Genomic DNA, 20,495 nt, shown 5'->3' on the forward strand with positions numbered 1-20,495 from the left:
CGGAGGGAAGAAGGGTTTAAAAAAAAAGAAAGAAAAAACCTAACCCAGGTCTGCATTCAGTAAAAATGGTGCATTGTGCCACATCTGAACCAGGCCTCAGTCAACTGTTATCTGATGTGTGTTTTTTTGGTTTTTTTTGCAGCACCCACAGCACTTCCTACACTGAAGATGGATTCAGTAAGCTGATTTTTTCTTTTTGTAGAAATAGCATTGAGAAATAAAGACCTTAGGGGAAATGCTACAAGAGTGCAACATGTGAGCCTCAGACAGCATGAAAGCATCCTGCAACGTATAGCGGAGCGTGCATGCGTGCGCTACATGATTCAGGAAAGGAAAAACATACACTTCTTCCTTTCAGCCAGTCACACAAACACTACAGACGCAGCTTGAGTGACTAAAACAACGCCATAAAAAGCTAATTTATTTAATTTAGTTAAAACTCATGCAATTCATTTTACACAGTCTATCCTCGTGTTTCTATTGTATCTTTTCATTAGAAAATTCTGAAAATATGGGAATTTGATACAAAACGCAGTAAGTGTACAGCTTGTATAACTGTAAATGTGTTGTCCCCTCAAAATAACAACACAAACTGTCTAAACCAGTGGAAAAAAAGTGAGTACACCCCCATGTGAGAACGCCCACATCGTGCCCAATTAGCTGTTTTCTCTCCCCAGTGTCATGTGATGTGACTCATTATTATTAAAAGCTCTCAGATGTGTTAAATTTGGTGTCATCACCATCGCTGTCTCATACTGATCACTGGAAGCTCAACATGGCACCTCATGGCAAAAACCACTGAGGATCTGAAAAAAACGACATGGCTTAGGCCAGGGATCTTCGACTCCAGTCCTCGACAGCTGGTGTCCTGTGACTTTTAGATGTCTACTTCAACACACGAGTCAAATATATTAGCAGGATTCTGGAGAACTTGATTGGAGGTGATTCAGGCCAGGGACACAACTAAAATGCTGCCGGACACCAGAACTGGAGTTGGAAACCCCTGGCCAAGGCTGTAAGAAGATCGCCTCCACTCTGAAGCTGAGCTGCAGCACACAGAACAGAACAGGCCTCGCTGTGGTCGACTAAAGAAGTTGAGTGGATGTGCTCAGCGTCATATCCAGAGATTGAGTTTTTAAAATAGATGCCAGCACTACTGTAGCGTCAGATGGTGTCAAGCGTGTGTGGCAGTAACCAGGTAAGGAGTACATGGTGGAGGGAGAGTCATGGTTTGGGGTTGATTGAGTGCTACTGGCTGTGGGAAGGCATGGATGCTAACGTACCATGCCGCACTAAAGCAGAACATTATCCCCTCCCTTTAGAAAATGGGCCGCAGGGCGCTATGCCGACATGGTTACGGCCCCAAACACACCTTAAAGACGACTACGTATTTGCTAAAGAAACTGGCCAAGCATGTCAACAGGCCTGAACCCTGGTGAACATTTGGGGCGTCCTCAAATAGAAGGTGGAGGAGCAAAACGTCCCCAACATCCACCAGCTTCACAATGTCGACATGGAAGACGATTCCTGTGAACCTCTAGTGAACTCCCTGTCCAAGAGCGCAAAGGAAGTGATGCAAAATAATGGTGGCAGCACAACATACACACATTTTGGGGACAATTTGTACTCACTTTTGTTGGCACTGGTTTAGACAATGAGTGCCGAGTTATTTTTATAGGATAGCTGTACACAGATTACTTCACATCATATTAAAGCGCTGTATTTTCAGTGTTGTCCCATAAAATGGTATAATAAAATATAATACAACATGAGGGGGGGTTCTCACTTCTGTGAGATATTGTACATTATATTATGTGATGAAAAGCCAAAATCTGAATTCTTCATAAACCCTCCCAAAAAAGGCTTTTCAAAGCCAAAATGTTGTCACACAAAAGACTGCTCTGTTGTCTTTAACTGAACAGTCGTAAGAGCTGTTCAGAGCACTGTAAATTTCTGATTGGAAAGTTGAGTGGAAGGAAAGTGTGGTGGAAGAAAAATCAGGTGCAGAAGCAAAAGGGGTAACTCAGGTTGTCAAAGGATGACAAAGCAAAGGGTTAGAGCACAGGTGTCAAACTCCAGTCCTCAAGGGCCGCTGTCCTGCAGTTTTTAGATGTGCCACAGGTACAAAACGCTGGAATTAAATGTCTTAATTACCTCCTCCTTGTGTAGATCAGTTCTCCAGAGCCTTGCTAATGACATAATTATTCTATTCAGGTGTGGTGCAGCAGAGGCACATCTAAAAGTTGCAGGACAGCGGCCCTTGAGGACTGGAGTTTGACATCCCTGCGTTAGAGGCTGATTGAGTCCATGCCACACCGCATGGATGCAGTGGTTTATACAAAAGCAGCCACAACCGCCATACAGTAAATCTACTCCAAGTGTGACTTACTGACATTTCTGTAATAAAATAATTGATCATTCTAATCTAACACTATTTTTTTTAATTGAATTTATCAAAACTAAACGCCTGAACAAATAAGTGTGTTTCATTTTTTGATTTGAATGTATGAAATACATTTTTTTAATTATTTAACTAAGCACCCCTACCATGAAAGCATCCACACACACACACACACACACACACACACACACAATAAACACAGTCAAGAACCACAATAGTCAAGAGTTCTTAGTAAAAATAATTCATATTTTCACAACATATAAATAATTATTGGATCACACAATACAGATATTTTGATATGAATAAATACTTAACAAATAAAACCAGGCTTTTTTTTCATACAATACCCTATTGTCGAAAGAAACTTCCAAACCATTTGCATGTTTTGTTACACCTTCTGCTCTTAAGCCGATGCTTCCTCTACCGGTGGAATGTCCCTAGACAAGTCCTAAATGCCTCAGCAGCTTAGACAAATTGTGTGCAATTTATATGATCTCCTCCCAGGCAACTTAAAAAAAATAATAAAATAACTGAAAAAAATAAATAAATAACTGTCAGAACCCACCTCCAAAAACATGTTAGGGTGGGTCCTGATGAGCTGACCACTAGTTGGTCTTTAATTGATTAAGGTTCGTCTAGAGGTGATTAAAGCACACAGAGATCTACGCACAGGCCGTCAGCATGTGTGGGCTGGCCCGACAGCTTCAGTTACAGTTGAATGAAAAAGGCAGACCGAGAGCCTGGTTGTCATTTCTACACTAAAGCCACAGATGGACATCTACAGAGGAGTGGGCGTTTGGCGGCGGAGGGGAATGACTGCAGCGGCTGATGTCAAGTCGGAATTTTGATAAAAAGGTGTCGCGCTTCAGGTTATCTGCATTTCTCACTATTCGAGCCAGATAAGACATTCATGGAAAGATTTGGGGACGTTCATGTGAGGTTACACAGAATTGAAGATGTCTATATGTGGCACAAAAGTTAGTCTAGAATAACCCAGGCTGGCCGTTTTAAGGAGGTAACAACAACTGTTTTGATGGCACATGTTTTTTGGATTTTTTTTTTCTTTTTAAACCTTTTTGTCTTTTGGCAAAAAAAAAAGAAAAAGAAAGAAAAAGAAGCAAACAGATATATCAAAATCCATTAAAAACTTCCAAAACCAACAAAAGGAAACAGAAATGTCAGTTTTGCTTGAGTGTATCATCCAGAGGCACAGACCTGTGCATTTTTCTGTTTGTGTTGTAAAATGAGGCATCGGGTTGGAAGGTCCTACAATACGGACTAGGTTCCATGCTCACAAAAGCATTTTAAAAAAGTGGGAGAGCCGATGTCCCACCCACCCCTATTATGGTCCATAAAATATCAGAACTACTTAAAGGCAAAACTTATCAAGGATCAGCCCCGATAAAAGCGCCGTCGTGGAAAAACGGCACGGAAAAACACATTCAGATTAAGGAAACTCGCCGAAGCAGGCGATGGGATTGCTCTTGGAAGTTCGGAAACCGCCGTCGTCGTCCCGACTCGTCCAGCGGGAGCGGAGAGAGCAATGCAACTCTTCAGGGATTCATTTACCTACAGGTCACCTCAGGCTCGGGTGTACAATCTCACAGGAGCTGTGTGTGCATGTGCAAATGTGTGTATGCGGTGGTTTGAGACGATTAATTATCCAGACCGAGGCGTATTTGTACGCTCACACCTTCTATCTTTTGTTGGAAACAATCCCCTACTGACAGGACCGGCAATACGACATTCGTGTGCATGATGTGTATATGCGTGCGTGTGTGTGAATGTTTCTAGGTGCTTAAATTGTAAGTAAACATGAAAACAATGTCCAAGGCAACAGATCTGTGTTGAAGGAGGAGGAAAACTAGAGGAAGGAAAGGAGAAATAGTAAGAAGTTCTGTCTTCGCTGTGTTCCCTGCCTTCTGATCGCTGACAACAGGATGTCGGCTACAATGGGAAAGGCTCGTGTTTCTGTACATGTAGCACCAAAACTAGCAGGGACCTGCCCTGTCTGTCTCGCACCGTTTAAACACATGGTTCGCTTTTACTTTCCGTTTGAAGCTATTTAACTTACAGAAGTGACGGTAGTTCGTGAGGATTTGCTTGAAAACGAATATTTACTTTTCCACTTGCTGAGCAATGGACGTTCATTATCAATTTGAGAATTGTAGGCGATTGATCTTTAGGCAAAGAGGGCATAAATGAGATAGGCATGGGCTGGTTTCTGGATATCAAGAGTTATAAACACAAAAGTATCAATTCCATTCGTCCCAAACTCAAAAGGGACATGGCGAAACAAAAGTAAAGATCATAAGTTCATAATAAGTAAGTGCTAAAAATGATTTTTCAGAAGAGACATAAATTTTGATCTTTTAGGTAACAAGACAGGGAGTCTTATAAGTCTGGAAATGCAAACATAATTCCATTCTTAGTTTTCCTCTTTTCATACTTATCCAGATTTGAAAACGTCACATCGTTATTAAAGATAGCATCAATTTAGATTTCATAGTAAACAAAATATTTTATCAGCTATAAGAATAATTGCTGCTTATACATTTTAAATAACAGAAAGTAGATCTGTTCTAAATGTTTGTGTCATTTTGTGTGAAACTGCTGTACTTCAGCTCAGTTATATTGTCCAATTCTCATAGCGGCCCATGCCTAATGAGAGATTTTTAGGAGGGGAAGCTAAGATAAACAAAGTTGACCTCCAGACAGGAGGAGCATTGCATCGGCTCAGCTCGTCTCACTTCTGCTTCCTACTTCCAGAGACTTGTTTGCTGGGCTTTCCCAACTACTGCATTTTTCACTTCAACAGAGCAAAATGCTAGACAGACAGGCAGACGGATACACAGGTGGATTAAGACAGACAGACAGACATGGTAAAAATCCTTGGCTGTGGTCTATAAAGCAATGTCAGATGCTTCTCGTTAAGCCAATATACAATCATTTTGTCCGGCACGGTTCTCTACGTACCTCTAAATACACACTGTACACAAGGGTTAAGTCAGTTGCTCGGACATGGAGCCAAACCTCTGGCCGTGTAAGAGCACACGGCGAATCAGATGATAATAATTGCACAAAGAGGTATTCTGGAGGCCATGTCTACTGCAAAGTAAAAAAAAAAAAGAAAACAAACAAAAAAAAAAAACACACACACACTCACACACCACCACCCCCCTCCCTCGTACACACTCTCTCTTCACATTCGACATTGGGGGGAGGAGGTTGATTTTTCAGGCCATAAGGTTACTAGTTAGTCACTAGCTAGTTAGTTAGTTGGTTAGTTAGTATCAGAGGTGCATTGACTGGCATGGGGAGCCCACTGCAGGGCGGTGGCTCTGGCGTGCTACCGATGTGTCGTCGTCGCTGTGGTGTGCTGCGTCGCGGTCAGCCGCGGTAGATCTGTTTGAAGTGGTCACACTCGTTGCAGTAGCCCTGTTTTTCTTGGTTGGCATAGTGGTCGCAGCCCTGCGTCCGACACCTCTGCTTGGACTTCTCCTTGGGCGCCTGCGCCCTCCTTCCCGCCTCCCGCCCCTGGCCTCGCGTGTGGCACTCGGGGCAGAGGTCCGTGCAGCCCGGGGACACGTTGCTGCAGCCGCTCCGCCGGCACTGGGTCTGGGTCTGGGTCTGGGATTGCTGCGAGGATCTGGGTTTAGCTGCTCTGTCGCGCTTTGGGAACAGGAGGAAGAACGAGGTCGGTTAGAACCTAAGAGATACTACAGTGCCATGTACAAGTATTAAACCATGCATCATTTTTTTACACATCACTTCTTGTTGTCTATGTCAAACAATCCCCAGTAAATTATTACGGATGCAACTAGCTATTATTTTAGTAATCAAATATTCAGATAAAAAAATTTGGCACATTCTGTAGATTTTCCATTTCAGCACTTAGGCCTTACTTATGCAATATTAGTAATACAATAAAAGACGCAAATAATACATAAATTTTTTTTTTTAATATATGTATATATTTTACTACCTAAAATGCAACTAGGAAGATGCATTTTAGCTCCAGGATACATCTGAAGCTAAAAGAAAATACTATTTTTAGGATAAAAATTATTTTATAAATGGATAGCAAAAGGTGCTTAAAAGGAGGTTTTTTTTTTGTTTTTTACAGAATTTGAATTAGTTGAAGCTAAACTATGAGGAGACTTGAGGAGTTCAGGCTGGCAGATATTTGCAGACAAAGGTGAGTTTATTTATAATTTGTAATGTATAATTTTTTTGTACAATTTTGACTTAATCATTGTTCTGATTATGTTTGCTTTTTAGCAAAATGCCTTTTTTAGTCTGAATACTCTGATTACTAAATTTGTTGACGATTTTTTCAATAATCGATTAATCATGATAAATTGCTTCAGCTTTGTAGTCAATACATTAATTGTTTTTGCTTTACCGTAACTAACGGGGGAAAACAGCAGCAGTTGCAATAAAAAGATGCTAAAAGTAAAAGTTTAATAACAACCAGGTAGGACAGGTGCGGCCGACACGTACCATGACCAGAGGAGGGGAGTGTGGTGTCCGATGTGCAACTTGATTAAGACGTGCACTTTGCTCTTTGACGTAGCACTTGTCACAGTAGCCCTCCAGCATGGTCTTTCCAACCGCGCCGCACCCGGACCCGGACCCCCGACACCGTGTGGCGTTCTGGAAGCCTGTCTCCAAACCGCGCCTGCTCTGGACCGGGGCGGGAGGAGGAGTCAAGCCTGGAACAAAAAAAAAAAAAAAAAAAAAAAGATGGCGACCCATGTTAGCAAAACTGTCGCTTTGACAAGACATTTTCCACATTTGAAAAACAATGCAACTGCATCACGTCGAGTCGGGACTTACGGTGGTTTGTCTGATAGTCTACATAGCAAATAGTGCAGAAACCCAATTTCTCCGGAGTCCCAAAGAACTGGCAGCCGGATCTTTTACAGCGCTGGGCCAGAGGAGTCTGCCAGGCTGACGGGTGTGCTGGGGTGAGGGTGAGGCACGGCTGCTCAGTGTCTCTGGCCTGGCTCCAAGCCGAGGCCTCAGTCCTGTGGTTGCCTTGCTGTGGCTCCCCCCTCTCCGGAACCTGTTGCCTCTGCATGCAGGGCGGACACAGGCCGTTGAATATCCTGAACACCTCCTGCCGGCACATGCTGCATCGCTCCGTCTCCGCGTCGCAGCCCCCCCACTGGGGCCACCCAGAGCCCTGGGCTGGGTGGGAAACGACAGGCGCCCCGTTGGGCCCCGGGAGTCCTGTGGCGGCAGTTCCGGCCCCGGGGGGCCCGTGGTTCTGCCTGGCGTTGAAGCAGCGCTCGCAAAGGCCGTCGTGCTCCACGCTGAGGGTGAAGAGGCAGCCGGGTGTTTTGCACTTCATGGCGTGAGTTTCACTGTACAGGCTGAGGCTGGGGGCGGTGGGCGGGGCCGAGCGGGGACTCGACAGCACCACGCCCCTCCCGGAGGAAGAGCAAGGCGGACTGCTGCTTCTGGCTCCTCTGGAGCTCACCTCTGTCTCCGCTCCTCCCATCATCCCCAGTCCTCCCTGCACGCCGGCGCCCTTGGTCTGGACCACCCCCTCTATCCTGGCCCCGCCCCCTGTCGTGGCCTGTCGCTTCTCGAAGCATTCGTGACAATGAGGTTGAGTGTCCACGGAGACGTAGAAGGTGCACCGCGGTGTGGCGCAGCGGATCTCGATGAGGGAGAGCTGGGAGACGGAGAAGGGTGGCGGTCGCTGCGGCTGGGCGGCCCAGGCCTGCTCCTTGTCCTCCTGCCAGCGCTGATACTCGTGGTTGACGAGCTGCAGGTAGTCCTCCATCAGGTTCATGTCCTCGGGAAGGTTGCCCTCGTCCAGCCTAGCAGACACACAACATGGCCTCCGTTTAACATCAAACCTTCAATCAGCTCTAGGGACCGGACTTTATGAATCCTACGAACTTCGCAGCTTTCATGATCCACGCGGTTTCGTGGCCCAGGCCGATGACGGGGATCTCTATGAGGTGCAGGTAGTCGTTGAGCAGCCTCTCTTTCTGCGGCTGCTCCTTCTCCATCAGGAAGTGAACCTTCAGCTCCTCAAAGCCCACCCTCTTCGGGTTGATGAGCGGAACGGCTCGGATCTCTGCAAAAACAAAAGACCGTTTTATTTTTCTCTCTCTTTTTTTTTTTACCACCACCAAACATTGCAGGGCTTCCTCTAGGACTTTATCAAACCACGGTGGTGGGTTGTCTGAAATCTAACGTATGATGCCCAAACTATATTAATTAACCACTGCCATCATTCAAATAAAGCGTCAACATTAGGGTCGCTTTTACAGGCTTTAAGTAAAAAAACCATTCAACGTAGCCTTCCATAGGCTTTTCTCTCCCTCTACTTCAGACTCTGAAGATGTGGTGGCTTTTATTTTGCCATGGCGGTGTGCCACAATCAATTACATATTATAGGAAACCCTGCACCGGCTGCGTTACACCCATCGGTTTGATTTTATTATTCATCCTACCTGGGCCGCTGTCTTTGACGGTGATGAGGGGTGCGAAGTGCTGGGAGTCATAGCCAAGCACTATCGGGTATTTGTAGCACTCCGTGGGCGGCCAGTGTAGAGGCAGATAAATCCCGCCCACATTCAGAGGGGAGATGGAGGAGCCAGATTTCATACTCCTCACCACCTGGTCTGTTGATGAAAATAAGACAAAAACTATTTAGCCGAACTAATTTTAAAAGTAAGCTGAAGACATACGCCTCTGGTTTCACATTTTCATTCGTCTTACATCAAGAAACCATCAATCAGATTTGCTTTAGCACAAAAAAAATTAATCTTAAATCCTGGTTTTAGGTTTCAGTCGGAGAGTTGAGTACCTGCGATGACGACTATGGGTCGGCGGAGGATGTTGGAGAGAATGAAGATGTGAATGTCCTCCAGGGAGTCAAACTGGAGCCCATTGCTACTCGAGACCGGAGATGCCATCTTTACAATCTTGTCCCACTCGTCCTCCCAGTTCTAGGACAGTGCAAACACAACCAATCTGGCTATAAAAGCCTATCTACTTAAGAATAGGGAACCCATAGAGCCGTGGTTTTGGGTCTGGTTTTCGTACCATGGTGGTGTATCTGAGCCCGGTCTGGGTGAACTCTTGCGACTGCAGCAGCTCCGCCTGGAAGCGAGCTTTAAACACAGCCGTGTCCGTCTCTTTCAGAACACCGTGGAGAGCTTTCCGGAGCACCAGGTCCGTGTCCTGGACGCCGAGCATGTACTGGGAAGCTGCGTGCAGCAAGCAGTTCCCATCTCCTGCAGACACAAAACACACACACACCCCCACGAGATTAGCTGTTCATTTAGTAAATGGAAATGAAAGTTCTCAGAGTATGCACGCACTCATTCAAATACTGGAGACCGACTAAGGCCTGCGTGCACGCTAATGTGTAACTAAAGTCTGGGGATTTCCAGGCCGCTGGGCCAATCATCACTATCTGGTTTGTAGATTATAACTTCACCCTTATAGGTCTAAAAGTACACACACTCGCACTTCAAATAGGGTTCCATCTATAAAAATACTTGACCTGAAGTTACCTTCTTTTAAAATCTGTGAGTAAATAATTTGCCTTCTGTCCCTCTTCAGTCTGCTCGCCATCTAATGACCAAGAAGTTGCTCAAAAGGAGTGTTTGCATGAGCAACTAAAAACCCTGGAATTTTATTTTGTCTCCTTCGGCACTGCTGGGTCTTTTCCTCATTGTGAAACAGGAGAGGCTGTATTTGTCAATGTGCGCAGCTCTGAAATACCCTGTTGTCACACTAAACACAGGAATTTCCCTGTGCTAACTTCTGCTTTTTTTATGCTTGTGTGTGTGCGTGTGTGTGTGTTTGATCCCTCCACTGATCCCAGCTCATCAATGCTACTCAGCAGGTCCTGTACTTTCCACGGAGGCGTGACTTGGACAAGAAGGAATGTTTGGGTTTTTTAACTACTGTTATCATCAGCCGATGAGGGCTTGTGATTAATGGGCACTCAGATAAGGTGCGCCCTCACGTGTAATGCAAACACAAGGCATACATGCAGGTCCTGTCATCTGTACGTTTTGTCTGCTTTTCCTGTTAGCTCTCCAATGATTCACTCTGCACAAGGGAAGTAACTTAGACAACTAAAAAAATATTTTTTTCTTTATGTATATAAGCCAGTCTGTGTATAAGATTCTTAAAATGACCGTTTGTTTTTGAGCTAGAATAAGATCCATCAGTATGTCAGGGCAAAAAAATATAACCCTCCTATTTCAGACTAGTAAGTTGTTGTTGCATTTCCGTGCTCTTGCATCACTCAACAAAAAAGGAAGAAAAAAAACACACAATGCAGAGTTCTAGGGTGTAAAGAAGAACAAGAAAAAGAGGACATCCTTAACAAAGATGCATCCAGACACAGGTTGGCTCAAATGTTCTCAAACTCGAAAAACCTTTTGACCGTGAATCGCGCAAGGATGACTGGCGACCGAAGATGAAAGGCGTCAAGCTATATATAGACGCTTCCTCTGTGGTGAGCTGGGGCACTTCCGGAAAACACGCCAAGCTCGCCCTTATTCTGTTTTCATCCAGGTGGCAGCACTATGAGCGCAGGCCGGCTGCTGGTATCAAAGTAAACCGAGGTTGTAAAAGCAAGTGACAGTTTTGACAACGCTACGCACACTGCTGCTCAGCTGGCTGCAAACGGCTTCTACTTAATCTTATAAAAAGCAAACCGGCCTGAAAACACAACTAGATAAGCATGATCCATCTCTCATGTTAATTGTAACACCTTAACTCATTATTATAGCTAAATATCAATATGGTATATGATTTTTGCAGCATTTAGCCTACGTGGTGTTTTTAAAATAAAAGCGATTAAATCAAGTTACATAGTTTTACATTAAATTTTTAAGTTCTCCAGTTGTTCGAGGAATAGAGTAACGCTGCACATTTTAACTCTCACATACAAGAAAAGATAAAGTCAGCTGTTTGGAAATATTTTACATCAAACACACAAAAATTCATAGTGTGAAAACTAAACAACCTTTTCAATTACTTGCTCTTATAATAGTACTGCTACATTAAAACTTTTGGCTAACTAACCAGCTATTATTTACTACTTCAAGTGTTGCAGAGTGTCAAAAACTTTAATCCATGCAATAAACACTTGAAATCTACAACTGAATTTCATCAGGTTGTTATTTGAATTTTATCACCTTACGTTAAAATAACAAATAAATATAACAGATCAAACTAAATAATTCATATGTTGTATCTTTTTGCAGCACAATAACACAACATAAGCTTTTTTTTTGTATTAAATAAAAGCAATTCAGATCAATGCTAATATGATAACGTTATATATGGGACACCGTAAGTATAAGGACTCACGCTTAAACAACACGGGGAATATCATATTTTGACCCGGCACAACTTAACCATGCATGAGCTTCAGGTTTGTGTGGCGGCTATTTCCGACTACGTTTGAACCAGAGTCAGAACGATGCACATGAAAATCCCCAAATCTGTCCAAATCCTTTAAGATTCACACCAGAAGGAGTGTTAAGAGTGTCGCCTCCGCTGCTGAAGTCAGTTTATTGTAGCTGAACCAATCCTGCGTGAAGGGGACACATGACAGACATGGGATGCTGCTCGGGGAAAAACCCTCGGAATGCGTTCTAGACGTTCAAGAGGAAAGTCACACTGAAATTTAATGAGGTATCACAGCGCTGGGATGGAAACAGGAAAACGGATATGACTCGGCTACTTGAATTATGCCGGAGTTTGTGATGCTTAATTCTATTTATTTGTACAAAAGAATCCCTGGAGGTTTGAGGTTTTAGTATGTTTTTGACACGAGTTATAGCCTGAGAATACAACAGGATTTTCGGGAGCTAAAATTTATGTACCAGAAGATGTTGGACGTTCTCTGAGGGACTTCTTCCTCCGTCACGTTTTCTCAGCTGAGGTCCAGTGACTCAGCAACCGTCAGTGAGATCCTTTGTGAATACGTGTGTGTGTGTGCGCGTGTGTGTCCGTCCTCTGCTCAAAGTCATGTCTAGGTCTTTCAGAGTTAGACTGTCCGGCTCTAACATTCTGCCTCATCAAGCCAGGAAATTCCACTCAGGCTACTTACTGGCAGTCTAAGATAGCCGGGTTCGTCATCAATAGAAAGGGTCTTTCTGAATGAGGAACTATCCCCTGATGAAAGTGGTAGTGACTCATTTGGGTTATTACTTTAAAAATCAACAATGACCCTCTAGGGATAGAGGAATAGAAACTAGGAATTTAGGAACCCTAACCTAAAACATTCAGTAACTCAGATTAGACCAGAGTAGGAATTTCTCACGAGAAAAAAGAAAAAAAAAAGAAGACATTTTGTTTTCTGCTGGAAACTTAAACCTTTAAGTCAAACTTGTAACGCGGACTGATTTCCACTTCCTGTTTTTGCTGCTACAGGCTGAAGATTTTCTTTGAACGTCGTTCTTTCCCCTCTCTCTCTCTCTCTAAAATAGTTCACCTGACGGGCAGGAGATTCGGTTCTGCTTGATCGGCTTCTGATTGAAAAAAAAAACGTCAAACCTGCGTCAGGCAGGTGCGCGGTGGTGCTTCATCAGATCTACAGGCCTTCACACACGCCTAAACAGAAAAGCAGGGGACAAACCTGCTGGGGCTGCAACTACTGGAAATACTTTGGTCTGAAAGATCACCAGCAGTAAACAACATTGCTGTGGGTGACGCCGGTGAAGTTTCCAGTGCAGAAACTACGATCAGAGGCATCAGGGGCCCTTGTGTGAATGTTTGCCTGCGCCGGGATGTTCCCGAGCTGCAGCGCGCACGTAACAGAAAACATGACTTAGCAGCGGGGCGCAGAAGGCCTCAGTAGAGGCTGCTGGATGAGTCTCTCTGAAAGCGGAACTCGTGCACCTTGATTGTTGTCATTTACAGTAACCCTGCTTGTGAGTAATGACATCTGAGAATTTAAATATCAAAAACCCATTGACTCATAAGCCAACAGCTTCTGCTACAGAAAATGAAACAAAGGCCGCTCACATCCTCAGCGGGGAGTCGCAACAATCGTAGTTGTTACTAAAATTCAGACTTCCACATTTTTGTCAAAGAATAATCCAAACTTCATAAAGCTTCACAGGAAATGACAGACAAACACCAAACATTGTTCCACCTGAGTCGTTTTCATGGTTTCTTACCGTTGGTGCGCAGCGGCACCATCTTCTTCAGTTCCCGACACCAGTTGAGCTTCTTCTCCTGCTCCAAAGAGGCCTGCATGGCCCGGTCCAGGATGGCGGCTTGCACCACCTCTCTGAAGGCCTGGGGGAAGTGGTTCATGGCGATCATCTCCAGGGTGTAGCGGTGCATCCCCCGCAGGTGGTGCATGAGGCCGGCATTGGCCGCCGGCTTCACCACGTCGTTGGGCACGCGCTGACGGATCTTCACCGCTTTCAGCAGGTTGGACACAAACAGGAATTTGGGGAGGAAGTTCTGGCCCTGCGACATGGCGGACGGGTGGCTGGGAGAGTAGAAGGAGGGGAGGAAGAGGAGCAAGGAGGAGAGGAGCAGGAGGAGAAGGAGGAGACACCCAACTGGCGATGATGGGACAACGTGAAATCTGGGCATAGGAAAAGAAAGAAAAGAAAATGGGAGAAAAATTGGTTATTTCACAACGGTAGCAAAGATCAGAGTCTGGTGGGAATTTTTTTGTGGAGATTCCCCTTCCTCGTTAACGGAGACACAAAACTCATTTTAATTTACAGTTTACTCGGGGAAACCACCCATAACACAGAAACACTTTAGAGTTGAGTAAATGAGGTGCTTTTTTTCTGCTTTCAGATGAGATTCTGTTCAGTTAAACTCAATAATAATAATAATAATAAAAAACACAAAGAGCGCTTTATAGTCTTTTCTTCTAATTCTCCTTTTTGCCTTGAAGGTTTTCTGAGAGTTTCCCCCGTCCCCCAACAGGGTGTCCCACTGTCCCACTGAGCTCAAAGCTTCCCAACAATCAACTGGTGCTTTCCAGATTTCCCCAGGGCGATCCAGTGTTTTCCAGGCTGCTGGGAAGGTCACAAGGCCTCCTGCCTCATCAGCACCTCAGCGACCGTCGGCCTGCGTCAGGGCTTTGATTAAAGATTACCGGGAGTTCAGTAAACACACAATAGGCTCCTCAATGTAGAGGAAAGATAAACCATCTTAGTAATGTATACCAAGATCTATAGTTGCTTTTATTTAAAAAGGGTAAAGTAATAGTAAATAATTTGACATGTTAATTATTAAAGCTAATGCTTTTGGTTGGAAATATCAAATAAGGACACGCCAACTCCTCGAGTTTCCACTTGTAGCTTTTCCTGCTGTTGACTTTCGCTCTTATTGAACAAGTGGTGGCTCTCCCACAGCCATTGTGCAGCAACAGGTGGGGGAGGGGAAACACAACATTGTTGTTTAAAAGCTTTACTTAAAGTAGAAACAAAAAGCTAAATCAGGGCCTGGCTTGTAACAAAAAAGGGCAACCTTTACTCTTTTCCTTCATGCTTTTTCTGAGTATCTGCTAAAGGTTCACAGTTGAGTAACGTTTCTCGTTTCGACGAAAACAAGAAAAAGTTTACATTTCCAATGGATGGGAAGAATAAAGAAAGGCGTGACAGTCCTTCAGTTTCAACACCACGACTTGGTCCCAGCAACAGGTCGGAGAGGAGAACCACTGCATGAGAAAACTTTGCTCACTCCAGCACCCGCCTCAATAAAAAGATTTTAAACTGTAGAAGTGCTACTGTGGAAATTTTTTGTAGATATCCATCTACAAAGATTTTGTTGACGGAAAGTTATTGTTGGTAACGATAACTTTGGTCCGCAGCGGCACCATCGTTTTCAGTTCTCTTGAAAGGCCCTTGATAACAATAACTGGCTCAAGCTTGCTGCAAATGTTATGAGGATTATTTATTTGATGTTCATTTTTAATATTTAAATTTAGTGTACTTGTAGTTTTAAAAGTGATAAGAAAGTCAAATCAAGAACAGAAAAGCAAACTTTCTCTAAATGGTCCACGTATGTAAAAATGCAAAGCTGTTTCTCATCTAGTCACTGATTAAACAATTGATAAAATTCTGTATTTTGTCTTTGACGTGTCGAATAATATCTGCTTTAAAGGAACAATTCAGCTAAAATAGGATAAATTCTTAGCTACCAGTTGAGAGGTAGTAGAAAATTAATGTCAACCATTTAGTTTTCACGCCACGACCGCTCATTTAAAGAAGCAAAAATGTTTCCTAGTCATCTATCTGTTTCTTGTAAGCCTGCTGACCGGCAGTGTGCAGCAACAGGTGGGGGAGGGCCATCACCCTATGGTTCCAACAGCCATCAAAATCTCAAATCAGCGACATTTTTCATAGCACCTCAATTAAATGACTTTAAAGTGCATGGATGGTGAGATTGAATAATTTGTGGTTTAGAAACCTAAAAATAAACATTTGCGCAACTTTTTCAAACTTTGGTAAACCTTAACACCACAACTGTGTTATAATAATTGATTTTTATTGCTCGCCAGAAAAAGAAAAAGTTACATTTTACTTCTGAAGAGGTGTTGAGCAACACAGGCCTTAAAGAGCTGCTTCAACAAATTAAGGAGAACCTTCAGCTGCCAGTTCACACACAGGAAGTAAAAAGTAATGGTCAGCAAGTGAGCCTTGACTTTCGCTGACTTTTTAACTCCGTCCTAACCTACGTCCTCACATCAACAGGCTGACAATGAGTCAGTGGATGCTACTGAAGTTCACAACCACCTGAAGGCTGGGGGAGCCTCCAGTCTCCAACCAAGAGCAGCAGCAGCAGGTACAACAACAGACTAGGCCCTGCTGAAGTCAGTCACTTCCAGGGAGCAGAAACCAAGACAGCTGGCTGTCAGGAGCCGCGCTGGACGCCTGGCGTCACCCAAACAGGCTGACTTTAGGCGAGACACAGCGGCGGACGCTGCGGTTTTAGCATGGCTGGCTACACGCACACATACAAAAAGAAAGACAAAAAAGACACAACACAACAACAGGAGACTTTGCTGACGTTAAAGGCTTACGTAATTGCAATGACAACTACCTTTGAGACAATGTAGTGATCAGCGGCGCGTCGGAGCGCGGCTTTAGAGACGACTGCGGCGGCGTCGGTATATTTGTCCGTTTAAACGTCCCCGTTATCCGCTCCGAGGGGGGACGTCTTTGTAAACAATGGCTGTCAAAGCCACTGTCGTGAGCAGGCTTTCCTCCATGTCCCCAGAAACACGACCAACACGTTACCCAAGGCCCCAAAACATGATGTGTCCGATAAGTCCCAGCCCCTCGGCGGGGAACGTAGTCCAGGCGAAGAGGCAAACAGGGAGAAGTGTTGTCTTACCTGTGTAATATGTCGGGGGGGGTGATAACAAAGCCTCCCGGATGCTCAGGCTAGTCCTCTCTCTGCCACTTCACTCAGCCTCACCGCTGCGGCTCTCGGCGCCATTCAACCCTCTCTTTTCCCTCCACTATAACATCTAAACACGGAGCCCTCGCAGCTCGAAGAAGCCTTTCGAAAGACTGTTCTCGTTCGCTAGCGCTAGTTTTTTAAAAAAGGAAAAACTCCAAGTCAAGGGGATTTCCACACGGGGACTTTCCGTCCACCCATTTTGCTCGCTTTTCTCAACCTTGGCGTGCAGTTCCACCCCATCGTCGCTAGGGGGCCTCCATCTGTCTGACTCAATACTGAAAAGCATATCCCACCTACTGAGCACAAAGGAGCCTTCACTGAATGAAAGAGACAGGTCGCGTCACACTCTATTTCATGAGACAGCCTTAGAAATAAATCATTAACCCCCAAAAAAGACCAGCCTCAGCAAATGACTCAGGAATACGAAAGAAAAACCCTGCAGTTCATTAAAAAGCAGGGTTTGACTCGTAGTCTGCTTGTGTGTGTTTTTGAATGAGCATTTAATAGTTTGACTAAGGATTTTGTGATGATCAGGATGATGATGATACAATACTGTTTTGACTGTTTGGAAATTATGCTCAGAGGAATTAAGTCGGACTTTTTGCAGCCATGCAAGACCCAGAGGTGCGGTTATCATTAAAGTCTTTCCTCTTTTTTTTCCCATCAGGTTGTGGGTTACTCAATTATTTAAAGTTTTATGCATATCCAAGTGCAGTTTCCTCTTGCTTTTGTAGTTCACATTGAGCAGCATGAACTACATGTCCTAATATAGTCAATACAAAGCTGCATTAATGTAACACTCAGAGTTTTTATAGTATAAAAAATAAATTTTCCAGATATGAATAAGCATAGAAAAGGACATTATAATAGGAAAAATATTTATATTTCCAGATTTGTATGTCCTTTTCCATTGTCTAAATGTTGCATCCAACCACCCATCTTTCTTTTTATTCATTCATCCATCAGTTCTTATGTTCATCAGTTATTTTTATAAGTCTTTAATCAATCCATACGCACTGTTTTCTTTGCTATCCAGCCTATATATTTAAACTCCTGTTGAACTTTTAGATTTATGCTTTCACTTTAAAAATGGGCCAGGACTGGGAGCTTTACTAGTTTAAATGTCGAAAATGTTTTCTTTTTAGATCCTATTAACATGTAAAAGCCAAAAACAAGACTTCCCTACATGTTCAGAAGTGTAAAATCTATACCTTCTGATCTGTCGGTTAAAATTTCTCACACATACGCGACTTTCTAAGAGACACATCCAGCATCCAACCCATCTGAAAGTGCTACATAAGTTAAGTGTGTTAAATCCCACTCACATAAAGGCAGTTTTTGGTTAAGGTGGTTAGCAGACTCTATTATTAATGACATAGATGTCAGTTTGTGGCGGAGCTCACCAACCGTCTCACTGCGGTCTGAAACTGAAGCAGCTACTGTGCTTTTGTTCCAGCTCACATCGGGCCCTCAGATGCCACAGGTGATGTGAATGTTCTATGACACAACAAAAGAAACAGTCCTTTATTATCTCTTTATTCTCTTTTTATAATGTGGGGTATTTAAAATTAATTCAGTAAAAGATTAAAAATAAACTTTGGGAATCAGTATTTAATCTGTTGATTAATTTGGTGATATTGTATCACCTTACAACGTGATACGTATCTTGTTTAAACGCGATAATTATCTTGTTTTAAGATAACTATCGCGTTTAAACACGTTATAACGTGATAGTGCTCGGAATTTTTTATTTTTATTTTTATTTTTACTGCGTGATAGCAATGCGCTTCCATACAATCACACTGACAAAGTGAAACAAGATACAATATGTTTTTAAATGAGGCCTACCTTATTTAAAGACAAGCTCACTCTGACAACTTTTCTGGGACGCAAATAGGCTAAATAATCCACCTCGTTTATGCTAATTTTGCTCGTCAATCATTGTGAGGCGTGACAGACAGTCACGCCTCACAATGATGGGGCTGAATGGGGCTGTCAGAAGTTAGCCGGTAGGAAAGACCCCGGGATTTTCCCCAGGCGGTCTGACGCCAGGTTTGTTTAAAATTTAACAAAATGTGATACATTATTTCTAAAATTTATTTATTTTTAGGTATTTAATTTTAAGCTGTTTATTTTAACAACTTTATTGTAAATGTCAGGGAGGGCTAAGCCCTACTAGCCCACTTATACCAGCCGTCCCTGGAAAGTGGTATCTAGTCTTGGCATTAAAAGTAAAAAAAATCAACAACATAAAAACAAAAAATAACAGACCAGGTCATACTGCATTGATTTTTAAGAAAATACTTTAAAATATATATATATATGTATATATTTAAATCTGAGTGTTAATAAATGAGTATTTGCATTGATAATGCTTGATCATGCTGATGTAAATAAAATTAACAACAGATTTCAGAAGAAAAACTGAGCAACGTTCTGTTTAATAAATATTTATCGTGACCAAAAGTGTTAAACTTACCTGTAGCAGCTCAAGCTCAAACCTTGCGTTGCCTCATAATGGGGAACACTGGCTCTTATCCACCTGTTGACTTTGTATCCAACCAATGTACCGACTCGTTGCTCATTTTCAACTTTCCTTTCTCCTGCCTGTGGAAAGCCTCCTGACTCCCTGAACCAAACAAACACTGGAAAGCACGGCCCTCATGTGGGGAACAGAAACCAATCACCTGACAAGCATTCATAAGGAGTGAGCTCACCGACTTACCTTTCAAAGCTCAATTCTCTTTGAGTCACCTTTTATACTGTAAAAATAAATAAATAAATAATGATCAGAAATACAAATCCTCTATAGATTTCATTTGAAAAGTTCCACGCTGGGTCACATGCTGCTGAGTCACAGTCTGTGATCAATACAAACTTGTTATGGCAGCAATAAAAGCAGCACATCACAAGTACGTGGAAACCCCCCAGAGGAGACGACTGACCCACTGATCTGCTCCAAATCAGCAGCTGTTGATGTTTGTCGGCTCACTGATGTAGAAAATTTGGAGGAGAGTACAGCAAAATATAGCTGGAACCAGATATTTATACTCGCTGTGTTAAAAGATGTGAAAATTTAGATTTCTGTCTGACATAAGATCAAACTAAAGCTTTCCTGTTTCAGATCAGTCAGGATTATTTCTGTTATTTTTATTTACTAAATGTGTGAACAATGAGTTTTGATAACTTTTTAAGCCTTATTCAAATTCAGAAATTGACATACATTCTTTTTTGACTTTACAGTATTTGTCAGAATTGCTTTCTATAAGTATAAGTTGGGTTAAATGTTTTGGGTGTCTTTTTTTAAATTTCTCATAAAAGTTTGCTTTAATTTTGCCCCATTCCTCTGGACAGAACTGGTGTAACTGAATCGAGTTTGTCGGGCCGCCTCACTCACACACACCTTTTCAGCTCTGCCCATATTTTTTCTATGGGACTGAGATCAGGCCTTTGTGATGGCCAAATCAAAACATCAAATTGTAACAAATTTTGAGGTTATAACTTCCTCCCTGCCTTGAGATGTTGCTTTGAAATTTCTACATAATGTTCTTTGCTTATTATGCCTCTTATTTGGAGATACAGCAAAAGATCCCCATGACATGTTGTTGACCTTTAGTGATCGTTTCACACTACTACCCCTTTTTGTCCTCCAGCTAGAATGATA

The 20,495-nt window shown here is 43.1% G+C and overlaps 1 protein-coding gene across 2 annotated transcripts; it reads right to left on the reverse strand.

Annotated features, from left to right (window-relative positions):
- Positions 1-2,626: 2,626 nt before the first annotated feature.
- tnfaip3 (tumor necrosis factor, alpha-induced protein 3) lies at positions 2,627-17,139 on the reverse strand. 2 transcript variants are annotated; one of them, XM_032553646.1, is made up of 9 exons: positions 16,763-17,139; positions 13,576-13,994; positions 9,470-9,660; positions 9,231-9,372; positions 8,875-9,045; positions 8,315-8,495; positions 7,241-8,232; positions 6,905-7,116; positions 2,627-6,073 (listed from the first exon to the last, which is right to left on the reverse strand). In XM_032553646.1, exons 2-9 carry the CDS (start codon positions 13,880-13,882, stop codon positions 5,792-5,794), a joined length of 2,478 nt encoding a protein of 825 aa, XP_032409537.1. In that variant the 5' UTR covers positions 13,883-13,994; positions 16,763-17,139; the 3' UTR covers positions 2,627-5,791. The 2 variants fall into 2 exon arrangements, with proteins under 2 accessions (XP_032409537.1, XP_032409538.1); XM_032553647.1 differs by lacking the exon at positions 16,763-17,139 and adding an exon at positions 16,469-16,756.
- Between the last annotated feature and the right edge of the window lie 3,356 nt (positions 17,140-20,495).

This window comes from Xiphophorus hellerii, chromosome 22 (assembly GCF_003331165.1).
Source record: "Xiphophorus hellerii strain 12219 chromosome 22, Xiphophorus_hellerii-4.1, whole genome shotgun sequence".
Lineage (NCBI taxonomy): Eukaryota > Metazoa > Chordata > Actinopteri > Cyprinodontiformes > Poeciliidae > Xiphophorus > Xiphophorus hellerii.